The sequence below is a fragment of the Papio anubis genome, chromosome 2, assembly GCF_008728515.1.
Source record: "Papio anubis isolate 15944 chromosome 2, Panubis1.0, whole genome shotgun sequence".
Taxonomy (NCBI): Eukaryota; Metazoa; Chordata; class Mammalia; order Primates; family Cercopithecidae; genus Papio; species Papio anubis.
This window is the reverse complement of record NC_044977.1, coordinates 184,212,918-184,238,036: the sequence shown is the minus strand read 5'-3', so window position 1 is coordinate 184,238,036 and position 25,119 is coordinate 184,212,918. Positions and strand designations below refer to the sequence as shown.

The 25,119-nt window shown below is 44.9% G+C and overlaps 2 protein-coding genes across 7 annotated transcripts in view; one reads left to right on the top strand and one right to left on the bottom strand.

Annotated features, from left to right (window-relative positions):
• LPP (LIM domain containing preferred translocation partner in lipoma) overlaps window positions 1-11,190 on the bottom strand; it is a 735,767-nt gene extending 724,577 nt beyond the window's left edge. The window contains exon 1 of one of the 6 annotated variants that reach the window (XM_021933886.2): window positions 9,789-11,190. The gene's annotated coding sequence lies outside the window, so the exon portion shown is untranslated. Of the gene's footprint in view, window positions 1-8,900; window positions 8,974-9,130; window positions 9,235-9,788 lie in introns of those variants that run through there. The other 5 variants (XM_031662904.1, XM_031662912.1, XM_031662903.1 and 2 more) reach the window with 5 other exon arrangements.
• On the top strand, window positions 8,143-11,794 carry LOC116273688 (basic proline-rich protein). Its single transcript, XM_031662935.1, has 2 exons — window positions 8,143-8,325; window positions 8,679-11,794. The coding sequence occupies exons 1-2, from the start codon at window positions 8,143-8,145 to the stop codon at window positions 9,336-9,338; spliced, it is 843 nt and encodes a 280-aa protein (XP_031518795.1). The 3' UTR covers window positions 9,339-11,794.
• The last annotated feature ends 13,325 nt before the right edge of the window (window positions 11,795-25,119 follow it).

Here is a 25,119-nt window from a genome sequence, read left to right as displayed (position 1 = left end):
TACAACAGCAGAAGCAGACCCTCCCCAGGTAACAGATACAAACAAAACCCAACAGCAGGTGGGATGGTGGCAGTGGAAGAAGGGACACTGCACAGCCATCCGCTGGTGACAAATCACCTCTCTGCACAATCTGGAAATGCCCGTGAATGTCTGTGGCACTCGTCCCACTTTTGGGGGCACACTATACTCAGCCATGGTGACCTCATTGATAAGTGATCTAAAAATGAATACATGGAGAAACCAAATAGTGCCTGTGACCACCCAGGGGGCACCCTGTATTAAACAGCACAGCGAGGACTTGAACTAGGAGGTGTCTGGGTCTAAATCCCTTGAGCCCCATAAGCAGAGTAAGGTGTCATCGCTGTGTGCGAGATGCCCCGCTGGGCGCCCAGAATCGGCCACATGTACAGACTGCATTACCGCTGACAAAGCGCCGTCACAGAAATGCCCGATTCTCACAAATGCATTGTGATGTATCACGGGATCTCCACTGAAAGGTAACTTAGGCTGAGGGATGTTCCAGAACTTGTTCAAGATCACAGGGCTTGTGGTTAGCCCAAACACAGATCTTTGTTTTCCCTACACCAAAAATCCCTGGTATTGCCAAAATGATCCAGTATGGTGAAGCCCAGATCCTTGAACTCCCCGGTCCCAAATCTGATTTTTGGAAGGCAAAGCCTCGAATAGAGTCAGCTAATGCTACTAATTAGTACTAGTGAATAATAATAACTACTTCTCAGCTGTGTCAAGGGCTTGCAGGGATGTTCACATCAACTACGCTCATTTGCAAAAGTTAAGGAACAAGACAGGAGTTTTGGAGAGGGGGATTTGATACTTACTCTGCCACCTAAGGCCCTGCACCCCAGTTAGGAAAGTTTTATCACCCTTGAACTCTTGACCACTATCTGCAAGATAAGACTGATCTAGCCAACTTGTCTCTTGCATTATAATTGGGAACAAAGTAATAAAAACATTATAAAATGCATCTGCTATATTAAAAGTGCTACGAAGGCTATGAAATACTCATGGATTCTGTGAGATACGTTGCGATGGGCAGGTTTAATAGGGAAGGCAAACACAAGAGGATCTACCTTGTAATGGATCTAAGACTATTGCCTAAAAACCTTTAGGCAAGCAAAAATAAGTAAATATTAATGGAGAACGGTAGAGAGCAGGAGCAGAGAGCTGTCAAAAGCAAGGAACCTTGATGTTAGCATGGAGGCACAGCTTGGTTCTCGGAAACAAGCATCCATGGCAGTAACATCCACGGCAGCCATCCATGGCAGTCACATCAATAAATCCCCAGACCACACACACTCAAACTGAACCATCTTAATCTGATTACTTTCTAAGTATGAAGCACAAGTTTCAAGCCTAAGATATGATCATCTCCAAGTAACATCCTCTCCTAAAATTCTCCAAAGCAGAGAAGCCCCTGGTGGAGGGTCGAGTGGGGAAGGAACGTGTGAGGCACAGCAGCTGGAAACAGGGCTGGCCTGGAAGTAAAGGCTGTGACCCAACTCCACGTCAGCCGACAAGGCTGTGATTGAGCAAGTCTGTCCCTTTTCTGGGGCCTCAGTTTCCTCATCTGCATAACAAGGGATCAGCTCATTCTGACCAAGAAGGCCCCAGTCCATGCTTTGCTGGCAGCTTGCTGCTTCTCCTGTTGACTACAAACTTTGGTGTACATGAAAAATATTCTTTTCCCCAGCCGAGGCTGATAAGCTGTCAAACAAGTAGAAGGACAAAAGCTGGAATTAAGCTACCTAATATTATCCTAGCAGCAAACAGTTTCTGGAATCCATTTTTCCCTCGCGACTCTGCTGACCTGATACAGGCCCGTTCCTCCTGTCCTAGAACACTTCAGCAGTCTTCTAAGTTGGGACTCTGCCTCTGGTCTTGACCTGCCCTCACTCTGCCGCCAGAGCTCTTTGAAATGCAGATCCAACGAGGTCCTCCTTTGCTCAAAATAATAATAATAATAATAATAATAATAAAAGCCTTCCTGCTCCCTCCCACCTCTGCCATCATCCTTAGCTTGGTCCATCAGCCCTTTATTAACTAACCCTCCCTAGCCAGCCCCATCTCTCACAGTGATCTCCCAACACACATTTATATTCCTCAAACACTTTTAGGCCTCAGGCCTGGGCACATACACCAAGGTCCCTATGGCTAGAAAGCTCTTCCACTCCTGTCCACCATGTAAACTCCTATTCACTTCTCAAAACCCAACCAAATGTCTTCTTTTCCACTGGCATTCGCCAGTTCTTCTAAAAGACTGGTCACTCCTTTCTCCACGTTCCCATTAGCCCTTTGCTCATTACTTTATTAGGGCCTTAGCATCTTCTCTTTCAGTTTCTTTCCTGTGATAGAATGAGGACTCTGGAAGGCAAAGCCTATCTCAGTTTTCTTTGTAACCAGTATCTAGCATTTCTGCCTGGCATATAGTAATCGCTTTGTACACAAGTACCGAACTTAATACATGAAATTGAGTTGTATCTGATCACAGATATGTGTGAGTTGGAAGGGTTAAGGAGTCTGGAAATTGCTTCAAGGCACAAGGTAGATTTTGATATTGATCCTAGAATCACAGGTTTACAACAGGCAGACACAGAGAGGCTGGAAACTCCAGGTAGATGAAACAGCATAAGAAAAGGCATGGATTAAGAAAACAGAGGGTCAGGCACAGTGGCTCACTCCTGTAATCCCAGCACTTTGGGAGGCCAAGGCCAGAGGATCACTTGAGGTCAAGAGTTCGAGACCAGCCTGGCCAAAATGGTGAAACCCCGTCTCCGCAAAAATACAAAAATTAGCCGGGCGTGGCAGCAGGAATCTGTAATCCCAGCTACTTGGGAAGCTGAGGCAGGAGAATCACTGGAACCTGGGAGGCGGAGGTTGCAGCGAGTCGAGATCATGCCATTGCACTCCAGCCTAGGCAATAAGAGTAAAACTGCATCTCAAGGCTGAGTGTGGTGGCTCATTCCTGTAATCCCAGCACTTTGGGAGGCAGAGGCAGGTGAATCACGAGGTCAGGAGTTCAAGACCAGGCTGGCCAACATGGTGAAACCCCATCTCCATTAAAAATACAAAAAATTAGGCGGGCGTGGTGGTGGGCACCTGTACTCCCAGCTACTCGGGAGGCTGAGGCAGGAGAATCGCTGGAATGCAGTGGGTGGAAGTTGCAGTGAGCCGAGACTGCGCCACTGCACTCCAGCCCGGGTGACAAAGTGAGACTCCATCTCAAAACAAACAAACAAACCAACCAAACAAACAAAAAATACTCTGTCTCAAAACAAAAGAAAACAGAGGAATGTTCAAGATCACCTGTCTGTGTGAGGGAAAAGTGAAAGAGCAGTTGCAGTTGCAATTACCCTTAGCATAGTTCATCTCACAAGCCTCAACTCTACACTCCCAGTCCCCCAGTCTTCACTCTGCTGGCAGGGACTGCCCCATGCCACCTGTGCCAGCAACAACAGGCTCCAGGTTCTGGGGCAGTAAAAACAGTCCTGCTCCCCCATGATTGCTATCCTGTGGCTGCAGTGAACTATTTTACTCCCTCTCTTCATCAAGCAAGTATTTCTGGAGTGCCTACCATGTGTCAGGCACTCTTCTGGGCATTGGGAATACAGCCATCAACAAGCAGACATCATTGCAATCCTCAAGCAGCTTATTTTAAAGTGGAGAGGAGGCAGACACGCAAATATGTAAGATGAAGTGGCGATCCATGCTTATTTGTGTCCATAAACATTGTTCATTCACCAAACAGCTACTGAACATCCTGGCGTCTGTCTCCTCTCACACACAATAAACAGATTATTAATGCCTTTATCTGTGAGTGGCCAAAAATGTAGATGACCCACCTGACTCGGGTAGGTGACAGGAAGGATTGCAGGTGAACCCTCAGAGCCTTGAGCCAGAAAGCTTTGCTAGAGGACGCAGAAGTTATATGGTTCAGCACCAGAGAACATATAGCACTGTTACAGGAGCCGTAAGATCCAAGGCAATGACTGAGTTCAAGACTCCATCACCTCCCCACTCTGTTACTTTATTACCCCAACTGCCTGTCTACAAGGATAAATTACATCCTTATCACAAGGGACTGGGGAGGCGAGCTCTATTGAGAGACGCAGATGATTTGCTAGAGAGGCTTAGTCCTTTCCACTTAGGTTTGGGGACAGACAACACCCGAGGTAGCATCGTAAGAGAGAAAAAGAGGCCAGGACAGCACCAGTGTGGGACTGACAAGCCCGTTTGACCATGTGAATCCTCAATTGTGACCCCACTAGGGCTCCATGAATGTGGGCTGAATTAAATTCCAGGGAAGAAAACAGACAAACAATGTCGATTTGAGCTTTTCATGCATGTGGGCATAGAAAAGAGTGGTGAAGAGGCTACAAAATCAGGCAGAAGTTTGAATGTCTCCCAGTAGCTGTGTAACCTGATTTCACCAAATTCATTTTTTCACCTGCAAAATGAGATTGGTACTCAAAAAACCTACTTTAATGAATCAATATGATAATTACACAACAGGTGGTAAGCATTGAAAAATATTTCAAAATTCTATTACTATTTAAAAAGAATGATAGGAAAGTAAACATTTTCTAACCTCAACTCTGTGGTTTACCTGCTTCCAAACATTAATCCCTACAGCTACCTATCCACCTACCAATCTCACTGACGTGACCAACATCTAGAATGCACCCGCCTTTTTCTCCAAGCCTCCAGGCAGCCTACATCAGACTTCCACGACACACTTGAAATCCTTCCACCCTTCCCCTTGCCCTCAGGTTCTCCACCTCATATGCTCCCTCAAGCCAACAGATTTTCACCCAGCTACTAGCTTCCTGCATGCAGCAACACGATTATATCTTCCCCTTCCTCACCTCTACCAAGTTTCTTCTAGCAAAGCACAGCGCTCTAAAGCCAGATTCCATGAAAAGTCCCGCCCACCAATGAACATACTCAGCTTGGAGCCTCTAATTGCAGCCCAGGGTCAAAGTCCCAGGTTCACTCAGCCTAAAAGTGGTACTATGCCTCCTGCATTACCATCCAAATAACTACTCCCACAGAGATGACTCTAGAGACCCCGCCCAGCCTTAATCTCCTGTGAATCTCTACAGAACCACTTAATGGCCCCTATCGAGATTAATTTAAACCTTAGTTATTAAAAAGTAAAGGCCCTCTTCTTTCTCCATTTTTCCATGGTCCTCTTCATGCCTGGCCATTCAAAACACAGCCTGGAGAACACAGCAGCTTCTCCCTGCTTCTGCATCTGCTACTATCTTGCTAATAGGTCCTTCTCTCACCTGTCCTTCTTCCACCTGGACAACTCCTGCTCGTTCCTAGAGGTTCAGCTTAGACACCCCGCTCTCTATAATGGCTTTCCCGAGAGTGAGCCTTCTCGGAGAAGAGCAGCCAAAACTTACCCCGTAAAAGCACGTGATACATGGACATGCCCCACTCCACCTTTCTCCCCCCCATCACACACACTACACACTTGTGTGCTCCTCAAAGGCAGGGACCATGTACACCTCATCTTTGTACGCTCAGGGCCTAGCTAGTTTCTGGTTCACTGTAAGCAGGCTCCAACCCCTGCTTTTACCCTGTTACCTGCCATTTTCTATCTCCCTGTCCTTTTTCTCTTTAATGCAGCAAACCTCTGGGCTAAGGGGGCTACCCAGTTCTCATGAGTTACACTCTGCCCGTGTACAAAATCCCCATCATTCCAGCATCTTCAGCATAATTCTGAAATCAAATCCCATCTAACTCTTGCCCCATTCCCAATTAACCCAGACTGGCTCCACAGCAGGGTAAAGTAACATGTCATCACCAAGAAGCAAAAGTTCTGGGTTGTAATTTTGAGTACATCTCTAATTAGCTATATGACCTTGGGCAATGGTTAAAATAAAGGTGACTGCAGCACTAGGCCTCATTCTCAGGGGACCTTTGAGATTCAAATGGAATATCTGCTTGGAAAGTGTTTTATAAAGTGCAAAGCACTATACAATCATAAAGGACATGAAGAACAATTTTATCAAATTGAAGCCATTGACTAGAAGATGTGCCATTATCAACTTAGAATGAACAACAACTGCACAACTATGGCACATTGTGATAAGACAACCACATTTCAGTGATATTAAAATGTGAAAAAAGTGTGTTTTAGAATTGATTCAATACAACTTATTTATCTCAATAAAATATAGGAACCTGCTATAAAATTTTCATATTTGCCAATGGCACATAATACGGATCCAGTAACCTATGTCAAGTAAATGAACAAGAACCAATTGATATTATTATTTTTCTTGGGGGGGGGGCACCCATGGTGGGGAAATGGAGTCTCAGTCTGGCACCCAGGTTGGAGTACAATGGCGCAATCTCGGCCCACTGCAACCTCCTCCTCCCAGGTTCAAGCGATTCTCCTGCTTCAGTCTCCCAAGCAGCTGGTACTATAGGCACATGCCACCACATCCAGCTAATTTTTGTATTTTTAGTAGACACGGGGTTTCATGATGTTGGCCAGCCTGGTCTTGAACTCCTGATCTCAGGTGATCTGCCGGCCTCGAGCCTCCCAAAGTGCTGGGATTACAGGCATGAGCCAACGCGCCCAGCCAATAATATTCTTAGGCCAAATTATCACCTCTTTCATTAGAACTGGGCAGCAGGAGGCTTCCCAATGCCAGTACCTCCCCTCTAAATCATGTCTCAGCATACTCAAAACCCTCAAATGATGACTTTAAGATATATCCAAACTCCTTAGCCTGGCATTTTTAAGGCACTTTATAACTAAGTTTCCTCTCCCCTCCATCATTTCCTGGAACTGTCTTCACCAGAATGTGTCACTCCAAGAAAGATCCTACTCAAGTCCCGGCCATAGCAATCAGCTCATCAGCTCAACTTCTCCTCCCTCTGCGTACACTCAAAACCAACTCTAGGCCCATGCTACTTACAGAGAGCCTGCCTCTGAGGGCACTGCCTGACCCTAAGGCCCCAGGCTTTTATCCCTACCACTCAGATTAGGTAATCCCATCTGAAGTGCACATTCTAGACTATAAAGGTTTGGGTGTTGGGGTTGGGGGCTGCATTGCAGAAATTAAATGCAAAACTACATAGTCTTTTTTTTTTTTTTTTTTTTGAGAGGGAATCTCTGTCTGTCACCCAAGCGGGAGTGCAGTGGTGTGACCTCAGCTCACTGCAACCCCCGCCTCCTGGGTTCAAGCGATTCTCCTGCCTCAGCCTCCCGAGTAGCTGGGACTACAGGTGCCCGCCACCAAGCCCAGCTAACTTTTTGTATTTTTAGTAGAGACAGGGTTTTGCCATGTTGCCCCGGCTGGTTTCAAACTCCTGATCTCAGGCAATCCGCCCACCTCGGCCTCCCAAAGTGCTGCGATTACAGGCGTGAGCCACCGTGCCTGGCCCACACACTTTTTCCTTCAACTGCCCCCTGGTGCTGGCAGGAACTGTGCAAGCAGAAAAACTGGTGATGAAGTACAGAAAACCCTATTGGGTGTCCTAGCCCCCCACTGTCCACCATTATTGACCTTAGACTGTAGGTCTAGCACCCACCATTGTGGACCTTTACCTATTCTTCTATCTATAAGAGTTGAGGCAGGGGGAGGATGGGAGAGGGAGTTGGATGATTTCTAAAGGTGCCTATCCACACTTTCCCTTTCTTCACTTTAGGCTTTCTTAAAATGCACGTGTGCAGGGAAAGGTAAGCCATTAAGTCATTAACACCTTAGTGAGAGTGAATTTCACAGGAAAGGCAAGACATTTAGAAAAAGGGGAAGGAATAGAAACAGAAAGGGGACTGAAAACACAGGCAAGTGAGTTTCGTACTAGTAAAAGTCCCAGAGAAGACCCTGAGTTCTCGCTGGTTGTTTTGTGTTGGGGGAGGGAAAGCAGTGGATCCCTTCTAAGGGAAAGGAAGCGGGAGAGATTTTTCAGTTCTCCTAGGACTCTGAGGTTCCAGAGGCTCTGCCCCGTCCAAGCACCCAGGCACAATTCCACTGATTAGCTCATCTCATGTCACAACCTCCCCCATCCCCAACTCCTTGCCTCCAACCAAAGAATATTTATACTTTCATCTCCATTTCCCACACTACTTAGTCTCCTCTGGCCCACAGTCCCCTCGAAGAGATGTCTTCCTCCAAGCCGCTAGCTGGCTTCAGGAAACTCCTCAATCCTTCAAAAGCCCCATTAAGTGCAGGACTCTCCAAAGGGCCGTCCCAGGGACCAGAAAATCAAACTCCTTCCCTGCAACTTCCTTTAACTTTGTCCATGCCTTTCCTCCAGCACTTGGCACTTTCTACCCTAAGCCAGGTTTGACTCCTAGGTTCCACAAAGTTCCTGGAGGGCAACGTCCAACACACCCAGCGCAGTGTCTGCCACACACGGGGTGCTAGAGAAATGCTTAGAGAAGGGAACTGAAGTTCGGAGTCAACTATTTGAATTATGGTTTGGCCTCTACTAAATAACTTCCGGGCGACCCTCCTTCTCTCTGGGCCTCAGCTGCCTCAACTGTAAAATGGGAGGACTTGGAGGACTGGGTCTAGGCCCTTTCCGCTGTGACAACTGTGATTCCGCGAAAGCTCTAAGCGGATGGGCGTGGCCCCGCCCCCTGGGCGCCCAGAAAAGTCCGGGCAGGGGGCGCGCAAGGCTCCAACCCCGCCTAGCCTGGGGTCGACGCTTTCGGAAAAACTCTGGGTCCCCCTCCCCCATGGCGTGCACCCCGTGATTGGGCCGCGGCCGGCACTTCCGCACAGCGGGCCAGGCCAGAGCAGGGCGCGCGCCCCGCGCTCCTGCCACCCCGGAGGCGCTCGCGCCGGGGGAGGGCTGGGGGTTCCCGAGGCGCCCGCGGGCGGAGGGTGAGGGGAAGGAAGGATTTGCAACAATACCTCAGGGAGGAGGCAGCCGGGGCAGCGGCGGCGGCGGCGGCAGCGGCGGCGGGCGGCTGGAGGCGGAGGCAGAGACAGAGGAGGAGGTGCCCGGGCACTCCCCCTCCCATTGTCCCCAGCCCCGGACAGGCCCTGCCCCGCGCCCCACACTGGCCTCCTCCAGCGCGCCGCCCGCGCCCAGCGCCCCGCGCCCCGCGCCCCGCGCCCCGGGCCGTGCAGCCAGCCCTTACCTTGCAGCGCCCGGCTGTCCCCCGATCGCTAAAGCTACTTATCCCGGGAAAGCTCGCGCGGGACCCGGGAACGAACCCACAGACAAAAAGTGAAACTTCGGCAGGGCTGGAGCGGCTGCTGGTTGGTGCCTTTCCCCCTCCTTCCTCCCCACCGTCCCCACCCCCTCCCCTTGGTCTCCCGTGCGGTGCCCTGAGCGCTGGAGGCTGACGTCAGGGGCCTGAATTCCTGACTTTGCCTGCACGCATTTGTCCATGTAAGGTATGGGAAGGCGTGTGCCCGCGGAGCCGCCGCGCAGAGCTCGCCTGGCGGGGGAGGGGAAACCCGCAGCCGGCAGTGGCTTTGCCAAAAGGTGGGCGCACTGAGGGCATTGCATTTCCTGAGAGGAAGAGGAGGAGACGCGGGAATGCAGGGAGCTTGCAAAGGAGGAAGGGAAAGAGGGAGATGTGGAGACTTTACCCCTGCTAGAGGAAGAGGAAGGAGACGTAGGAGGAAGCGGCCGCGTCAGGGGGCTCCTGGAAAATGGAAAAGCCTGCGTCTACTATTAAGGCGTCAAATTAAGGCACTGAGCTTGAGTGGAAGAGATCCAGCCATGAAACCCCCTTCCAAGATTTTCCTCGTGAGCCCCGCCCTGGATTCCCAGCAAGACTGAAAACTTACAAGGTGTCAGAGCTGGCAAAGACCAACTTCCAACCCGTCCGCTTGGCACGTGAGGAAACTGAAGCTCTCGGAAGAGAAATGACTTGTACAGGGTCGTCACTCAACAGATCGAGGAGCAGGCCCAGGCGCTCTGCCTCCCACTTGGGTTGCCGCCTCCAGGAAGGGCCCTGCCTTCCTTTTAGCCCTGAGCCTTGAAGCAGGTTAGATGTCCGCAGGCTGCGCGGACCACCCAGTGATTTCTACTGCTCTTGGCCCAGAGCCAGTTCCTGGAAGGTCCTGGTTGACAGTGAGCCCTGAATATCAATGACAATCAGTTGCTCCAGGGCAACTTCCTCTGTTCTGTGCTCAAATATATGAATCCCTGGAGTTTAACGTTTACTTCTGAGCCCCGCCCAGAAAGCTTACTCTGTGCTTACAGCTTCAAAAAAGTCTGCGAACGGGATGAACTGGTTTGAATACAGGCAATCCTGTTATTGGAAGGTTTGAGTTGGATTTTTTCCCCCCTCTGACATCTGTAAGGGTGAACGACGATGAGAACCACCACTTACTGTGTTAGGGGATTATGACGTGCAGCAGCCATTGCCTGGAAAGCACTCCATGCCCTGAGACTTCCTTTCCTTGTACTTCTCTCCTATTAATATCTAAAATCATCCCTCACGTTAGCATATAATGAAAGCAGTCTCTCACCCGGCTATTGCATCTTCAGGTGAGTTAGATAGGACAAAGCGTAGTCCCCCGCTTTACACTTCAGGCAAAAACTTAAGGAACGTTACTGGCCCAGCACAAAATAACTGACTGCCCAAGCACCTGTCTTCCCCTCCTCCCATACGGGTCTCCTGACTAATCCCTTGATCTTTCCATACCTGGCCCTGACCTCTAGCAGGACATAATTCCATTCATAACTGTTGAGAGTCCACCATGAACTACCGATTCATAAAAACTCCAAAAAGTGGGTCTTCTGAGGATGGATTTTAGTGGGATTCTTTTGACCAGGAATTAAGGAAATAATGTAAAAACACATGTTATTGGATTTATTAAGCACCTTCCTTGTGCTTAATAAGTGTTTGAATTCAGGCATTTCAGGGGTAAGACTACTTAACCTGTTCCTAACAACTATCTAATGTTCACATACAAAAATATGAACATGGTTGGGCGTGGTGGCTCACACCTGTAATTCCAGGACGCCGAGGCGGGCAAATCACCTGAGGTCAGGAGCTGGAGACCAGCCTGGCCAACATGGCAAAACCCTGTCTCTACTAAAAATACAAAAAATTAGCCGGGCGTGGTGGCGAGCGCCTGTAATCCCAGCTGCTCTGGAAGCTGAGGTAGGAGAATTGCTTGAACCCGGGAGGCAAAGGTTTTAGTGAGTCGAGATTGCGCCACTGCACTCCAGCCTGAGGGACAGAGCAAGACTCTGTCTTAAAAAAAAAAAGAGAGAGAGAGAGATAAGGTCGAGAATAACCACTCATTCCACAGAATAATAAAGAATTTATCTCTTTGCAACTAACATGGTTTGAAATGGGAGATATGAGCTCTTAGAGATATTTTTTTCTGGGGTTTTAAAAAGGTCAGATCCTATCAAAACACAGTTCACTCACTCAAACATTTCAGCATACTCACATTCTGAGTACTAGGGTTTACTATGAAAAGAATTCCAGTGTTACCTGAAGTAAAAATGGATTATCTCAATTCTCATGGAATATAACGGGACTTGACCAGCATTTCCTTTTTTTTTCCTTCAGTAACCCACTTATAAAGAATAATAGGGTCCTAATGAGGATTAAGATTTAATAAAGTATAATTAGAGTTGTTCATTTCTTCCATCATACACATTATAAGAGTACTGTGCTGGATCCAGAAACGCTACTAATTATGTTGAAAGTGCTGTATGGGTGTGTTGGGGAAGATCACTGTTTCTCCTCCTGAAATGTTTATGAATTGCTCAGGTGAGCGTGGTGAGCATGGTGTTAGCATGAACATCATATAAGATTAACTACAAAAGATAATTTTGACTCATGAGGAACTTCCCAGGAATATAACCACCCAAGTCATAATCTGGATGCTTAGTGAACCACATACAGCGTTGTTGTCAGTGCTAACCCCACCAAAAGCCTCATTCCCATTGACTGTTCCGGTTTCTTTCGTACTCTTACTTTTCTCAACCCCCTGTTACAACTTTCTGTGTGCAGGGGCTTGCACGAAATGGGAAGGTTGTATAAATTTGCACTCAGTGGTAGAAAAATACTGGTTTACCAATTCAGAGACTAAAAAAAGCACAGAATTTCAGGTGTAGTGTGGGGTCATTTGGTCCAAGGATAGCACACTGGTGGCCTAAAGGCTACCAGCAGCATTTTCATGGGTTCAGTAATGGCATAAAAGACTTTCAGGCAAGCTGGGCTTGGGTCCTGCCTTTCATCTGCATCCATTACAGTCCTGTACACATGGCCTTTGTGGAGCTCATGCCAGTCCTTATTTTGGAGTGCCCAGCAATATTTTAAGGAGTTTTCATATACAATTCACTTAACTCTCACAAGACCTTTCTTAGGTTGGCATTATTATTTTTTTATTTTATCCATGAAGAAACTAAAGCCCAGGGAGTTTAAGTACTAGCTCTGTGTTAAGAGCTGAGTAAGCTCTTTTTATTTTTATTTTATTATTATTATTATTATTATTATTATTATTATCAAGATGGAGTCTTGCTCTGTTGCCCAGGCTGGAGTGCAGTGGCACGATCTCTGCTCGCTGCAAGCTCCACCTCCTGGGTTCACGCCATTCTCCTGCCTCAGCCTCCTGAGTAGCCGGGACTACAGGCGCCCACCACCAAGCCCGATTTTTTTTTTTTTTTTTAAGTAGAGACGGAGTTTCACCATGTTAGCCAGGATGGTCTTGATCTCCTGACCTCGTGATCTGCCCTCGTCCTCCCAAAGTGCTGGAATTACAGGCGTGAGCCACCGCACCCGGCCCTGAGCTGAGTAAGCTCTTACTCAGCTGAGGGTAGGTAAGCTAAAATTCCACGCTGATCCCTGGCAAGCTGGCACCTCGCTCACCCACTGTCGAGTGACCATCTGCTCTCAGTTTGAACACTCCAGCATAGGGAACTTATGATCTCCTACAGCTGACCAAGAGGAAAAGTTCTGAAGAGGCTACTAGAAAAATAATAAGAATAAGAGGGCCATGGGTGATAGAAGGTAAATACCAATCTGCTGTTGCCTCTGAGAACCTAACACCCATCAGGCCAAATGCCTCTAGTATGGTTTGCACAGATCTTCATAATTTGGCACCTACTTGTTCCTTCAGCCTCATTTCTTCCAGGATTTTATGTGCCCCCACCCTCCACCCTGCTTCTAGTAATTTTCCAAGCACATCTTACCTCTCCCTGCTTATCTCTGTTTGCACATCTTCCCTTTTCCCTCAGGAGTCCTCAGCCCTCTCTTTCAGATAACCTCAAGTGATGGGGCCTGAATGCAAGCAGACCAACAGGAGGAGCCCAGGCATTTGGAAGTAGCAATCAAGATTAGCATGGGGGCTGGGCGTGGTGACTCACACCCGTAATTCCAGCACTTTGGGAGGCCTAGGTGGGTGGATCACCTGAGGTTGGGAGTTTGAGACCAGCCTGGCCAACATGTGAAACCTCATCTCTACTAAAACTACAAAAATTAGCCAGGCCTGGTGGTACACGTTTATAATCCCACCTACTCTGGAGGCTGGGGCACAAGTATCGCTTGAACCTGGGAGGCGGTGGTTCCAGTGAGCCAAGATCACCCTCCTGCACTCTAGCTTGGTTGACAGAGCAAGACTGTGTCTCAAAAAAAAAAAAAAAAAAAAAAAGACTAGCACAGAGAGGGACACGAGAGAAATGTTTATGGTCCTTGCCTTACCCTAAATTACTCTGCAACCTTTTGGCAAGTCACTTCCTCTCTATTCTCAGTTTCTTTATCTATTAAATTGGGTTCTTAGACTTGGTGGTCTCCAATATTCTCCCAGTTTTTCAGTCTGATGTTACATTCTACCCAGTGACCAAATTCATATTCCGGAAGCATAGTATGCTATGTCATACCACAAATCTTGTAAACGTTCCTGATATGGTTTGGCTGTGTCCCCACCCAAATCTCATCTTGAATTGCAGTTCCCATAATCCACACGTGTCATGGGAGGGACCAGGTGGAGATAGTTGAATCATAGGGGCGATTTTCCCCCTCCTGTTCTCGTGATAGTGAGTTAGTTCTCATGAGATCTGATGGTTTTTTAAGGGTCTTTCCCCTTCACTGAGCACTCATTCTTCTGCCTCCTGTTGCCACATGAAGAAGGACATGTTTGCTTCCTCTTCTGCCATGATTGTAAGTTTCTTGAGACCTCCCAGCCATGCTGAACTGTTGAGTCAATTAAACTTTTTTCCTTTATAAATTTCCCAGTCTTGAGTATGTCTTTATTAGCCGTGTGATAATGGACTGATAGCATTCAATAATATCAACCAAATTAAGTTCATACCCGGCAGCTTCCCCTTCCTTATTTCATGATCAAATCCTGATGGCCTTTCCAACTATAAGTTGTACCTCCAACACCCCCTCCTCCACCACACACATGCACACACACGCCACTTCCTTTACTTCCTGCCTCCAGGCTTTTGCATGTTTAGTTTTCTCCTCTTGAACCTAAAAGACTTTCCAGGCCCATCTCCAAAACTGCAGATTCTACCTGTCCAGCCAACCCCCTCTCACAGAATCTCTACCCCATTGCCCATTCCTTCCAAACTCCCTCCATTAATATGAAAATAACTTCTCTATTTTCTCAAAAAGATGCCCATTTCATTATCCCAATGCATTACAATTTTTCATCAGTGAGTTTGATCTCCTCCATGCAAATATAGAATTGTTTGTATTAGTCTTCATGTCTTGTTCATTTCTCTTCCCCAGCAGCCAAGGCAGTACCTGGCACTTATAACCAAATGTTATCCAGTAAGTGAGTGAATGAGTGAATCACTCTTTCACTCAATGTGGATAGAAAAGCAACACAATTGATGCTGTCCCTCTGGAAGATTGGTCATGTTTCTTTAGATCATGGCTCTGAGCAGGCATCAGAAGGGGCAAGGGGAAGAGACAGGACTAATACTGGTCATTTGTTACAATGTGCTCTGTGTGCACTTTCTAGGCCTTCTGACGATTACCATACATAAATTGTATACATTTTCTGATAACATAGTTCTGCTATTAGAATAGACATGAAATTAAAACCATGGTTATTTTGCAACTTTATATAAACAAAATTCAAAAAGATACTTAAGGTCATCTTTTTTGAGAAATAACTAAGCATAAGTGACAGTTTTAATATTTTATATATCCTTTTCTATAGTTGAGCATAGGTCTTTTCCAAGATTATAGTACCAGTGTCTTATGCAAACCAGGCCTCTGGGTGACAGTGACTCTAGCTCAGCCCAGTGAGCATCAGCCTTTGGAAAAGAGATTAAAAACTTAATTTGGTAAATAGTAGTACAGGCTTGTAGTAAATGAAACACTAAAGATAATAAAACAGTTTACAGACTGGGCGTGATGGCTCACACCTATAATCCCAGCACTATGGGAGGCCGAGGCGGGCAGATCACTTGAGGTCAGGAGGCCAGGAAGCCAACAAGGTGAAACCCCGTCTCTACTAAAATACAAAAGGTACCCAGGTGTGGTGGTGGGCACCTGTAATCCCAACTACTCGGGAGGCTGAGGCAGGAGAATCACTTGAACCCAGTGGGCAGAGGTTGCAGTGAGCAGAGATCATGCCACTGCACTCCAGCCTGGAGGACACAGTGAGACTCCCTCTCAAAAAATTAAATTAAATTAAATTAAACAGAGTATAAAAGGTTTGCTTACTCTCTCTTCTTCACATCTCATTGTAGGATGGAGGAAGAAAGTCAATGTAAAAAAAGAATGTATGATCAGACTTCCTAAATGAATGTTTTCTCTTTTTATTGAGTACTAGGTTTTTGGTGTCACAAGCTAATTTCTTCATTAGCTTACAGGAATCAAATCAATATGGAACAAATGATAATTTGTATCTGTCCCATGTGTTTCTGCACAATTTCACCCAGTTTTTAGTAAGTGGCTATAGCGTTATCACTATTTGCATTTTGCCAGATCACAGGATCGGATTGTCTGAATGTATTTTGGTGTATCCCAACTCAACCACCTGTACCAATCCAACGGCTTTTGACCTCAGGTAAGTGCAGGACTTAGAATGAGAGATGATTGTGCCTGGAAGCCTGTGAATCTTCAGAGATCAGGCAGAGCTGTCTCACAGTGGGGGCCAGTCTCTTGTAGCAGAGATGTTGGTAAGCAGAGCTTTAATCCTTCTTGTGTTCACTACCAATGAAAAGTTTCAAAGAGGCTCAAACAACAAGGGAGACAGTTTATGCCATCTTTTTGCTCTAACAACAGGTTATTATGCACCTACTAGCCTTATTAGGCCTGGGAATACAGTGTTGAGAAAAACATTAATAGACTCAGTTCCTACCCTACATCCTAAAACAAAGATAATATGTAATATCAGTTCCAAGCAGAGGGGTGTTGTTGAGATAGCTTTGCTGAGATCTCCCAGTGGACCACTGGATGGGCTAGATCCACTGTGGCAGCTGAGAGCCTCCTTTGATGGTGATGGGGCAGGCAACAATGAGCCTGGAGACACAACCGAGCTGGGGAAACACAAACATGGCACGTACATTTTTGTCTTCACACAACAACAGAAGCAGGAGGTAAAGGATAACGTCCAAGGGTTTGATGTATGCAGCAAGGCCTCACGCAGTGGCCTCACTAGTTCCTTTAGAGAGTTGCATGGAGCTGAAGAAGGTCTACCAGTTCTCGATGAGCTCGGTACCTGGAATAGGCTTTAGGATGTGCTTTGCCTCATTCGTGGCTGCAATCCACAGTCTCACTGACTCCATGGGCATCACAGCAGATATTAGGTTAGTTTTAGATGAATAGAAAGAAGTCCATGATATATATCTATGTAAATCTCTTTATATATACATGTATTATATATATATATCTTCTATATATATGTATATATACACAGTTTAATTGAGGTATAATTTGCATACCATAAAATTCATTCACTTTAGGCAGAAGTGGTTTTTAGTAAATTTATGGAATTGTATAACCATCACTGCATTCTAATAGTAGAGCAGTTTCATCACCCCAAAAACGAAACCTTGCACCCATTTATAGTCATTGCCTATTCTTATCTTCAGAACTAAATATCTACTAATCTACTTTGTGTCTCTATAAGATTTGCTTTTTCTGGACATTTCATATAAATGGAATCATAGAATGTGTGAACTTTTGCATCTGATTTATTCCACTTACCATGTTTTCAAGGTTCACTAAGGTTGGAGCATAATGTATCAATAGTTTTTTCCTTTTTATGGCCAAATAATATTCATTTGTATGGATATACCATATTCTCTTTACTCATTCATCAGTTGCTGAACATTTGGCTTATTTCCATTTGGGGGCTACAATGAATGATGCTCCTGTGACCACTCAGGTACATATTTCTATGTGGACATATATTTTCATTTCTTTTGGTTACATGATATTTTAAAGTGGGAGAAAAGGCATAGATGGAATTTTTTTTTTTTTTTTTTTTTTTGAGACGGAGTCTCGTGCTGTGTCACCCAGGCTGGAGTGCAGTGGCGCGATCTCGGCTCACTGCAAGCTCCGCCTCCCAGGTTCACGCCATTCTCCTGCCTCAGCCTCCCAAGTATCTGGGACTATAGGCGCCCCCCACCACGCCCGGCTAATTTTTTGTATTTTTAGTAGAGACGGGGTTTCACCATGTTAGCCAGGATGCTCTCAATCTCCTGACCTCGTGATCCACCTGCCTCGGCCTCCCAAAGTGCTGAGATTACAGGCTCGAGCCACCGCGCCTGGCCAAGTGATTGTTTTTAAGTGGTAGAATTATTCATTCTTTTTGCTTATCTAAATTTTCTAATTTTCTTACAATAAATGTGTCACTTTTAAATTTTCCTATGTGCCTGTAATAAGACGGACAATACAGCTTTTTAAGACAAAAAAGCAAACACATATTTGGGAAGATGTGATCCCTTTTGTTTGACCTTGAATCTTCCCAGCAATCTATGCCAGATGGTTTGTGGTAGAATATTATTTTGAAATATTTAATGAGATCTTTACCCGTATTTCCAGACCTTGGTTCTTTATTCACCCAACTAGCTAAGACAGTCTGTGTTAGTGCATTCCCAGGGATGGAATAGACCTCAAATTGAAAGAGACTAGGTTTCTTTTACTTTGCAGAATAAACTTAATTTTAATTGCATACTCCCAATTAAAGAAAATTTTCACGTTTTTGCTTTTGAGTTTGTGGACTAAAATTAGCAGACTTTTACAGGTTAACCAGTCTTTATTTGAGAATCATCAAAGTCAACATGGCTCAAAATTGAATTCACCTGGGCTCTGCCTTCTCCCCACTTCCCTGTCTCCATTCATGGTACCCCAACCTCCTTGTGAGGAGGACGCTCACAACCTGTGGTCATTCTTGACTTCCCTCTCCCTTACTCCTCATTCCGATCACTGGTCAAGTCTGGCTGATTCTACCCACAAAATTCAATGTGTAAGCAGGGAGAGAAGAGAGGCAACAATTTTATTTATTTATTTATTTATGAAACAGAGTCTTGCTCTGTCATGGAGGCTGGAGTGCAGTGGCACAATCTCAGCTCACGGCAACCTCTGCCTCCCAGGTTCAAGTGATCCTCCCACATCAGCCTGCCAAGTGGCTAGGATTACAGGTGTGTGCTAGGCTTGGCTAATTTTTTTTGTATTTTTAGTATAGACAGGATTTCACCATATTGGCCAGGCTGGTCTCAGACTCCTTACCACAAGTGATTCAACCACCTCGGCCTCCCAAAGAGCTGGGATAAGCGGGGTGAGCCACCACTCCTGGCCCGAGAAGCAACAATTTAAATTTAAATGGTGATCCTCTCCACCAGGATTCTCATGAGTGGAGATGCAAGACCTGAACCTCCTGGCCCACACTAGTTCTCACCACCTTTCCCTGCTTTTCATGGAGTGCTGTCTTACCTTATTGATTGTTTAAAGATACCCATATTTGGCCGGCAGGTGGTGGCTCACACCTGTAATCCCAGCACTTTAGGAGGCTGAGGCGGGCGGATCACTTGAAGTCAGGAGTTTGAGCCCAGCCAGGTCAACATGATGAAACCCAGTCTCTACTAAATACAAAAATTAGCCGGGCGTGGTGGCAGGTGCCTGTAATCCCAGCTACTCAGGAGGCTGAGTTAGGAGAATCACTTGAACCCAGGAGGCAGAGGTTGCAGTGAGATCGTGCCACTGCACTCCAGCCTGGATGACAGAGCGAGACTCTGTCTCAAAAGATAATAATAAAATAAATAAAGATACCCATATTTTATCCAGCATGGCCCATTAAAAGTCAGCTGCTACTTCTGGTGTTCAACCAATAAACTGTGATTAGTCCCAAAGCTAGAGGAAAGGGGATTGTATCCTAAGTATTTTTCAAGGATAATTTTAAGTAAAAATGTCCACATGATTTTATTTCAATCATCAACACTTGCAGTAGGGTGGACTCCACCGTATGTTCACAAGGAAAATTCAAATGTAGTTTGAATATACAATGTTAGCACAATGCTAAAATAAACAAACTAGAATAAAAATAGATACCTATGGAGAATAGTAGGGCAGGAATTCATATTTGTGGCCCTAACATGATTTTTTTTTCTCTGTCACACAGGCTGTAATGCAGTGGCACAATCTCAAACTCCACTTCCCAGGTTGCTCACTGCAACCTCCACCTCCTGGGTTAAAGCGATTATCCTTCCTCAGCTTCCCAAGTAGCTGGGATTACAGACGTGTGCCACCACACCCAGCTAATTTTTGTATTTTTTTAGTAGAGATGGGGTTTCACCATGTGTTGGCCCAGCTGATCTTGAACTCCTGACCTCAGGTGATCTGCCGGCCTCAGCCTCTCAAAGTGCTGGGATTACAGGCATGAGCTGCTGCACCAGGCTTACATGATTTTTTAAACCAAAAAGCTTCCAGTATTTTCACCTTCCATTTGAACCTTACAAAGTCCCACTGAGGCACATGGTATTCCCTTGTTTATCAGGCTAACTCACAGAACACCATGCTACCTTAATATCTCACCTCTCAATCCTGATTCGCTCTAGCTCGAGATCACCCAGGTGGCTACCGCTTGTAAGCTGAGGCACCGAAAAGGCTCTGGCTAAAAGATCTAGCTTCCTTTCAGCAAACGAGTTTATTATAAACTTTCTCTTTGCCTATGACACATGACATAATAGGCAGGAAAGAATTGAAACCCTTTAAGATTTCCTGAGCAGAAATACAAGCAGCTTGAATGGTTTGGGTGGCATTTTTAAGTTCCAAGTAGGACCGGTCACATTTCTTTAGGTTTCCCATGGAGATGCAGTTGAGATAAAGCCCTCAACCGCATCACTGAGCCCAGGGAGGAGGATGATCAGATTGGGAAGCAAGAGACTTGGGCTTCAGTCCCAACTCTGTGATAAACATGTGATCCCGAACAAGTCATTTCCTCTCCCTGAGCCTTATTCATTTATTCATTTTCTTTCTTTCTTTTCTTTTCTTTACTTTTCTTTCTTCCTTCCTTCCTTTCTCTCTCTTTTCTTTCTTCCTTCCTTTCTTTCTTTCTGTCTCTCTCTTTTCTCTGTCTTTTCTTTTCTTTTGTTTTCTTTTCTTTCTTTCCTCTACAGGATGAAGATCCTCATTCCTGTCCCACCTTCTTCTGTATCTTTATGGCATGGACCAGATAAAACAATGCATTACAAACTGTACACACATTACAAAAGTACATTACAAACTGTAAACACTATGCAAATTTATGGAATTTTTGGTTGAAGTTCATGATTCCTGACACTGCTTTTCCTATCCCCACTCAGTCTTTTCACCACTGCTTTCAAAGTGAACCCCCAGTGTTCTTTCGTGGTCTATTTGACCCTTAATTTGTCAACCTATTAAGAATGGATCTACTAAACCACAAACTGACCTAAATTCAATATATATTGAGCCTTAATTTCCCCAAGTAGAATATAGATAACTTTCCAGCACCAAGCTCTGAAATTGAGGATTACTGAACTAATGTCTAAATGCTCTGAGTGCTTTTCTTTAAGGAAGAAAAGTGGCTGCTGCTTTGGGACAATGGCTGAATCTCCAATTAAATTCTTTAAAGCACAAGGCTTTGACATTTTCTTGCTACCTCTGATTACATTAAGGGATTATGTCTGATCGCTGTGGCAGATGTAAGAAGAAGAAACAGACTTGATTTTGTTTCTTTCTATGTTATAATGACTAATTATTACAGTTCAAAAAAATTATCTAAATTTCGATGTCTCCTATTGCATGCATCCCGCTTAATCAAAAGACAAATAGCATTCATTGAGATGAAGAATAAGAGAATTAAGAGTCCTGGGCAGTTTATCTATGCCTGTCACTAACTCACTGCTTGATGTTTGACTATGAGATGATCATCTTTCATATTCGGTTTGACCTTTTAGTGAATGTAATGCAAGAAACTCCCCCTGGCCCAGCACCTTCCGTCTTAAAATCTAAAAAGCAACTATTAATGATCTGGCAATGGTGTTTGCTATCTAAATAGGGTACTGTATATCCATGTTGCCCTGGACAATCTTAAATCAAGACTATCTTCTCGGGCAAATTTTATTTATTTATTTATTTATTTATTTAGAGACGGAGTTTCACTCTTGTTGCCCAGACTGGAGTGCAGTGGCTCAATCTCAGCTCACCGCAACCTCTGCCTCCTAGGTTTAAGCGATTCTCCTGCCTCAGCCTGCCGACTAGCTGGGATTACAGGCATGCACCACCACGCCCGACTAATTTTGTATTTTTAGTAGAGGTGGGGTTTCTCCATGTTGGTCAGGCTGGTCTCAAACTCCCAACCTCCAGTGATCCGCCCACCTCAGCCTCCCAAAGTGCTGGGATTACAGGCATGAATCACTGCACACGGCCTTCTTAGGCTAATTATTAATAGCGTTGCCTTTTACTCTCAAAAGTGGCCCAATTTGGGTGACTGACATTTTGGTTACCCTACAGCGTAGAACTTCTTCAAATAAACTTTCTTGGGTACCTATTAATGCAGAAACTCCTGAACATGATAATTACTTGACTTGAAGCAGTCATGGATCCTACTCTATGAGAAAAAAGAGACCAGTAAGCGGTATATACATACTTTACACAAAGTGTACACTTATTGTATTTTAAAATGTGAAGGGTGTGCAGAGAGGAGTAGAGTTATTTTTGTTCTTTTATTCTTTCACAATTATTTTTAAGGACCTACTATAAAACAGGTACATAACTGAATACTATGAACAACATATAATACGATATGGCCAAGAAGGTATAACACGCTAGTTCAGGTTATAAACAAGTAAAAACAAATATAGACATATTCAGTTACTGTGAGTGATATATGTTAAGGTAAGGATGAGTCAGAGTGTTATGGAAGCCCGTTGGAAGTGCACACAGGTCTTGAGGAACAGGAGTGCAGAGAAGATTTGCAGAAAGAAACAGTAGGTAAAATGAGACCTGAAAGAAGATTAAGTGTTAGCTAGGTGAAGAAATGTAGGGCAATGAGGAGTGCTCTAGCCAAAGTATACAGCACATGCAAAGACAGAATTTATTTCAAGGTTGTTGTAAAATAAGAGAATCAAAAATAGTTCATTATGGTTTGAGCATAGCATGGGGAGAATAAGAAAAGATGAGCTTATGAGGAAGGAGGCAACAGAACTGGCAAAATTTGGAGCAAAGGAGGGAGGAGATTATTCAAAGAAAGGAACAGAGAAAGCACTGGGGTTTGGCAGAGCAGCAGGCAATCTATCCTGGATATAGACTTAAGTCCTCAGAGGATTCTTGAGCAAATAATGGGCTGCCCAGAGCTGTGCCCAGGATGGTTGTTCTAAGCAGTGGGACTGGCCTTGTGTGAGCTCAGTTCTTGCCTCTGGTCTCTCCTAGTCTGCCTTATCATCTGTGGGTCAACCTTCATGTATACACATGTATGTGGCTTCTAATTTTATAAGTGAAGAAACTCTGGGCCTTAGGGCAAGCTCTGTATCCAACAGAGTACTGGTGAGGTATCCCTTTCACCATTAGACATTTATTTCTACTTTTTCAGAGCTGGAAAATCTCAGCCCCAGCCAACAGACACGCACAGGAAAAAAGACTGAGGACACCAAGAATTGAGCCAAAACTGGAGTATGACATCCAGTTCTCCTCTGAGGATGGATTTGGCAAGGAACTAAGTAGATAGAGTGGAATCAAGGGTCTACTGTATCAAAATAGCAGATTATAACTCACTTTAAGAAATGTAAGCAGAAAATAAGACCACGGGGTCTATTTAAAATGCATTGATTGTGTCAGGCAGGATTTTCAGTTTTAAGTAGTGAATTGGACTCTGACAACATAAGTGGGAAATAATTTACTAAAAAGATGTTGAGTAGTTTTTAGAGTCTACTTTGACATGAAAGAACAGGTTCAGAATCTCTATACCACAAATGAAACTATTTAGTCCAGTGGTGACACTCTTAAAGCAACTACTGGTTATGGACATTACTTGCACCCCAAGCATCCTTAACACTGGGCGCTGCCTGCAAAACAGCTGTCATGTTGTGTCTGGAAACTGGACATGGCCAGTTCTGCTCTGCTTCCTTGAACCAGTTGTGTTAGTCAATGCCTGGAACGTACACATCTGGCTGGCAGTGCCTACTCTGTGCATCCTAATTGCAAGAAAGTCTTAGTGAGTTTTTTGTATTTTTAGTTTCTATATGGAAGGCAAGCTTTGCTTCATAAAATGGAATATTCTCCAAACATAGGTGTGTGCGGAGGGGATACAGATGCTGAGATGAGCAAATAATGACAAATGTCCTTTACACTTACAGAACAAGGGAAAAGAGAACATCATCCTGGAGCTACAAAGGGATAACAACCTTCTAGAAAAGATTTGCTGGAGGAACCAGAAGAAAATAATAAAGAATGTTTTGGCATTCTTTCTCTAAAAGCTTAAAGGCATTGCCTTTTGAAACAAAAACATGAATTATAAAAAGAAAGCTCGACATGAAAAGACAGCAGGCAACATTTCAGACTAAAATGGGAAATGAATAAAATGAAAAAAAAGTATTTTAGGAAAATAAAAGTGCAATAGTAGAATTAACTTCCACTTTGGGGAGAAGAACCAAAAGCAGAAATGACCTGAGAAAATCTAGTCTGTAATACAGAGGGTAAACCTGAGAATGTCTTCTGGCTTATAGAGGATAGCACAAAGAGATTAAACAGAAGGAGAGAACGAGCTATGTAAGACAGGGGTCAGAGATACAACCTGAGAATGATTGACACCCCCAAGGAAGAAAGCAGGAAAATTGCTCGGAAACAATGGTTGAGGGCACAATTACAGAGACGCTCCTGAGCGGCAGTTTTACATGAGTATGCAAGCCCAAAGGTCCACTGCATTCAAAACACAATCAAAGACAAGCTATTCACACTTACACCCATCAGGAGTAAAGAAAAAAAGCAACCACTCCTTTAAGCATCCAAGCATCCAGATGGTAAAAACCTTTCACCTAGAAAGGAATAAAAATTCCATTGGTTTCAGCTTTTTCGGCAATGATAAATTGCCAAAAGTGATTAAAGGGATATCTTTATGGATTTGCAGAAGACAGGCTGTGAACAAGTTAATTTGTTTTGCTTGTGTGAAAGCAGCAAAAAGACAGATTCAGTTTGAAAAAGAAAGTACCCTAAAGCCTTGCTTCTCAAAGTGTGGTCCCTGGACCAGTAGCAAGAGCATCCCCCGGAAGCTTGTTCGAGATACAAAATATCAGGCTGGACACGGTGGCTCATGCCTGTAATCCCAGCACTTTGGGAGGTTGAGGCGGGCAGATCACCTGAGGCCAGGAGTTTGAGACCAGCCTGGCCAACATGGTGAAACCCCATCTCTACTAAAAATACAAAAAAAAAAAAACTTAGCCAGGCATGGTGGTGGGCTCCTGTAATCCTAGTTACTCAGGAGGCTGAGGCAGGAGAATTGCTTGAGCTGGGGAGGTGGAGGGAGGCTGCAGTGAGCTGAGATCATGCCACTGCACTCCAGCCTGGAGAACAAGAGTGAAACTCCGTTGGGAGAAAGAAAAAAGAAAAGAAAAGGAGAGGAGAGGAGAGGAGACAAAAGACAAAATCTCCAGTCTACCCTAGACCTACTGAATCAGGATCTGCACGTTAACCAGACTTCCTGGTAATTCCTACACATACTAAAGTCTGAGAAA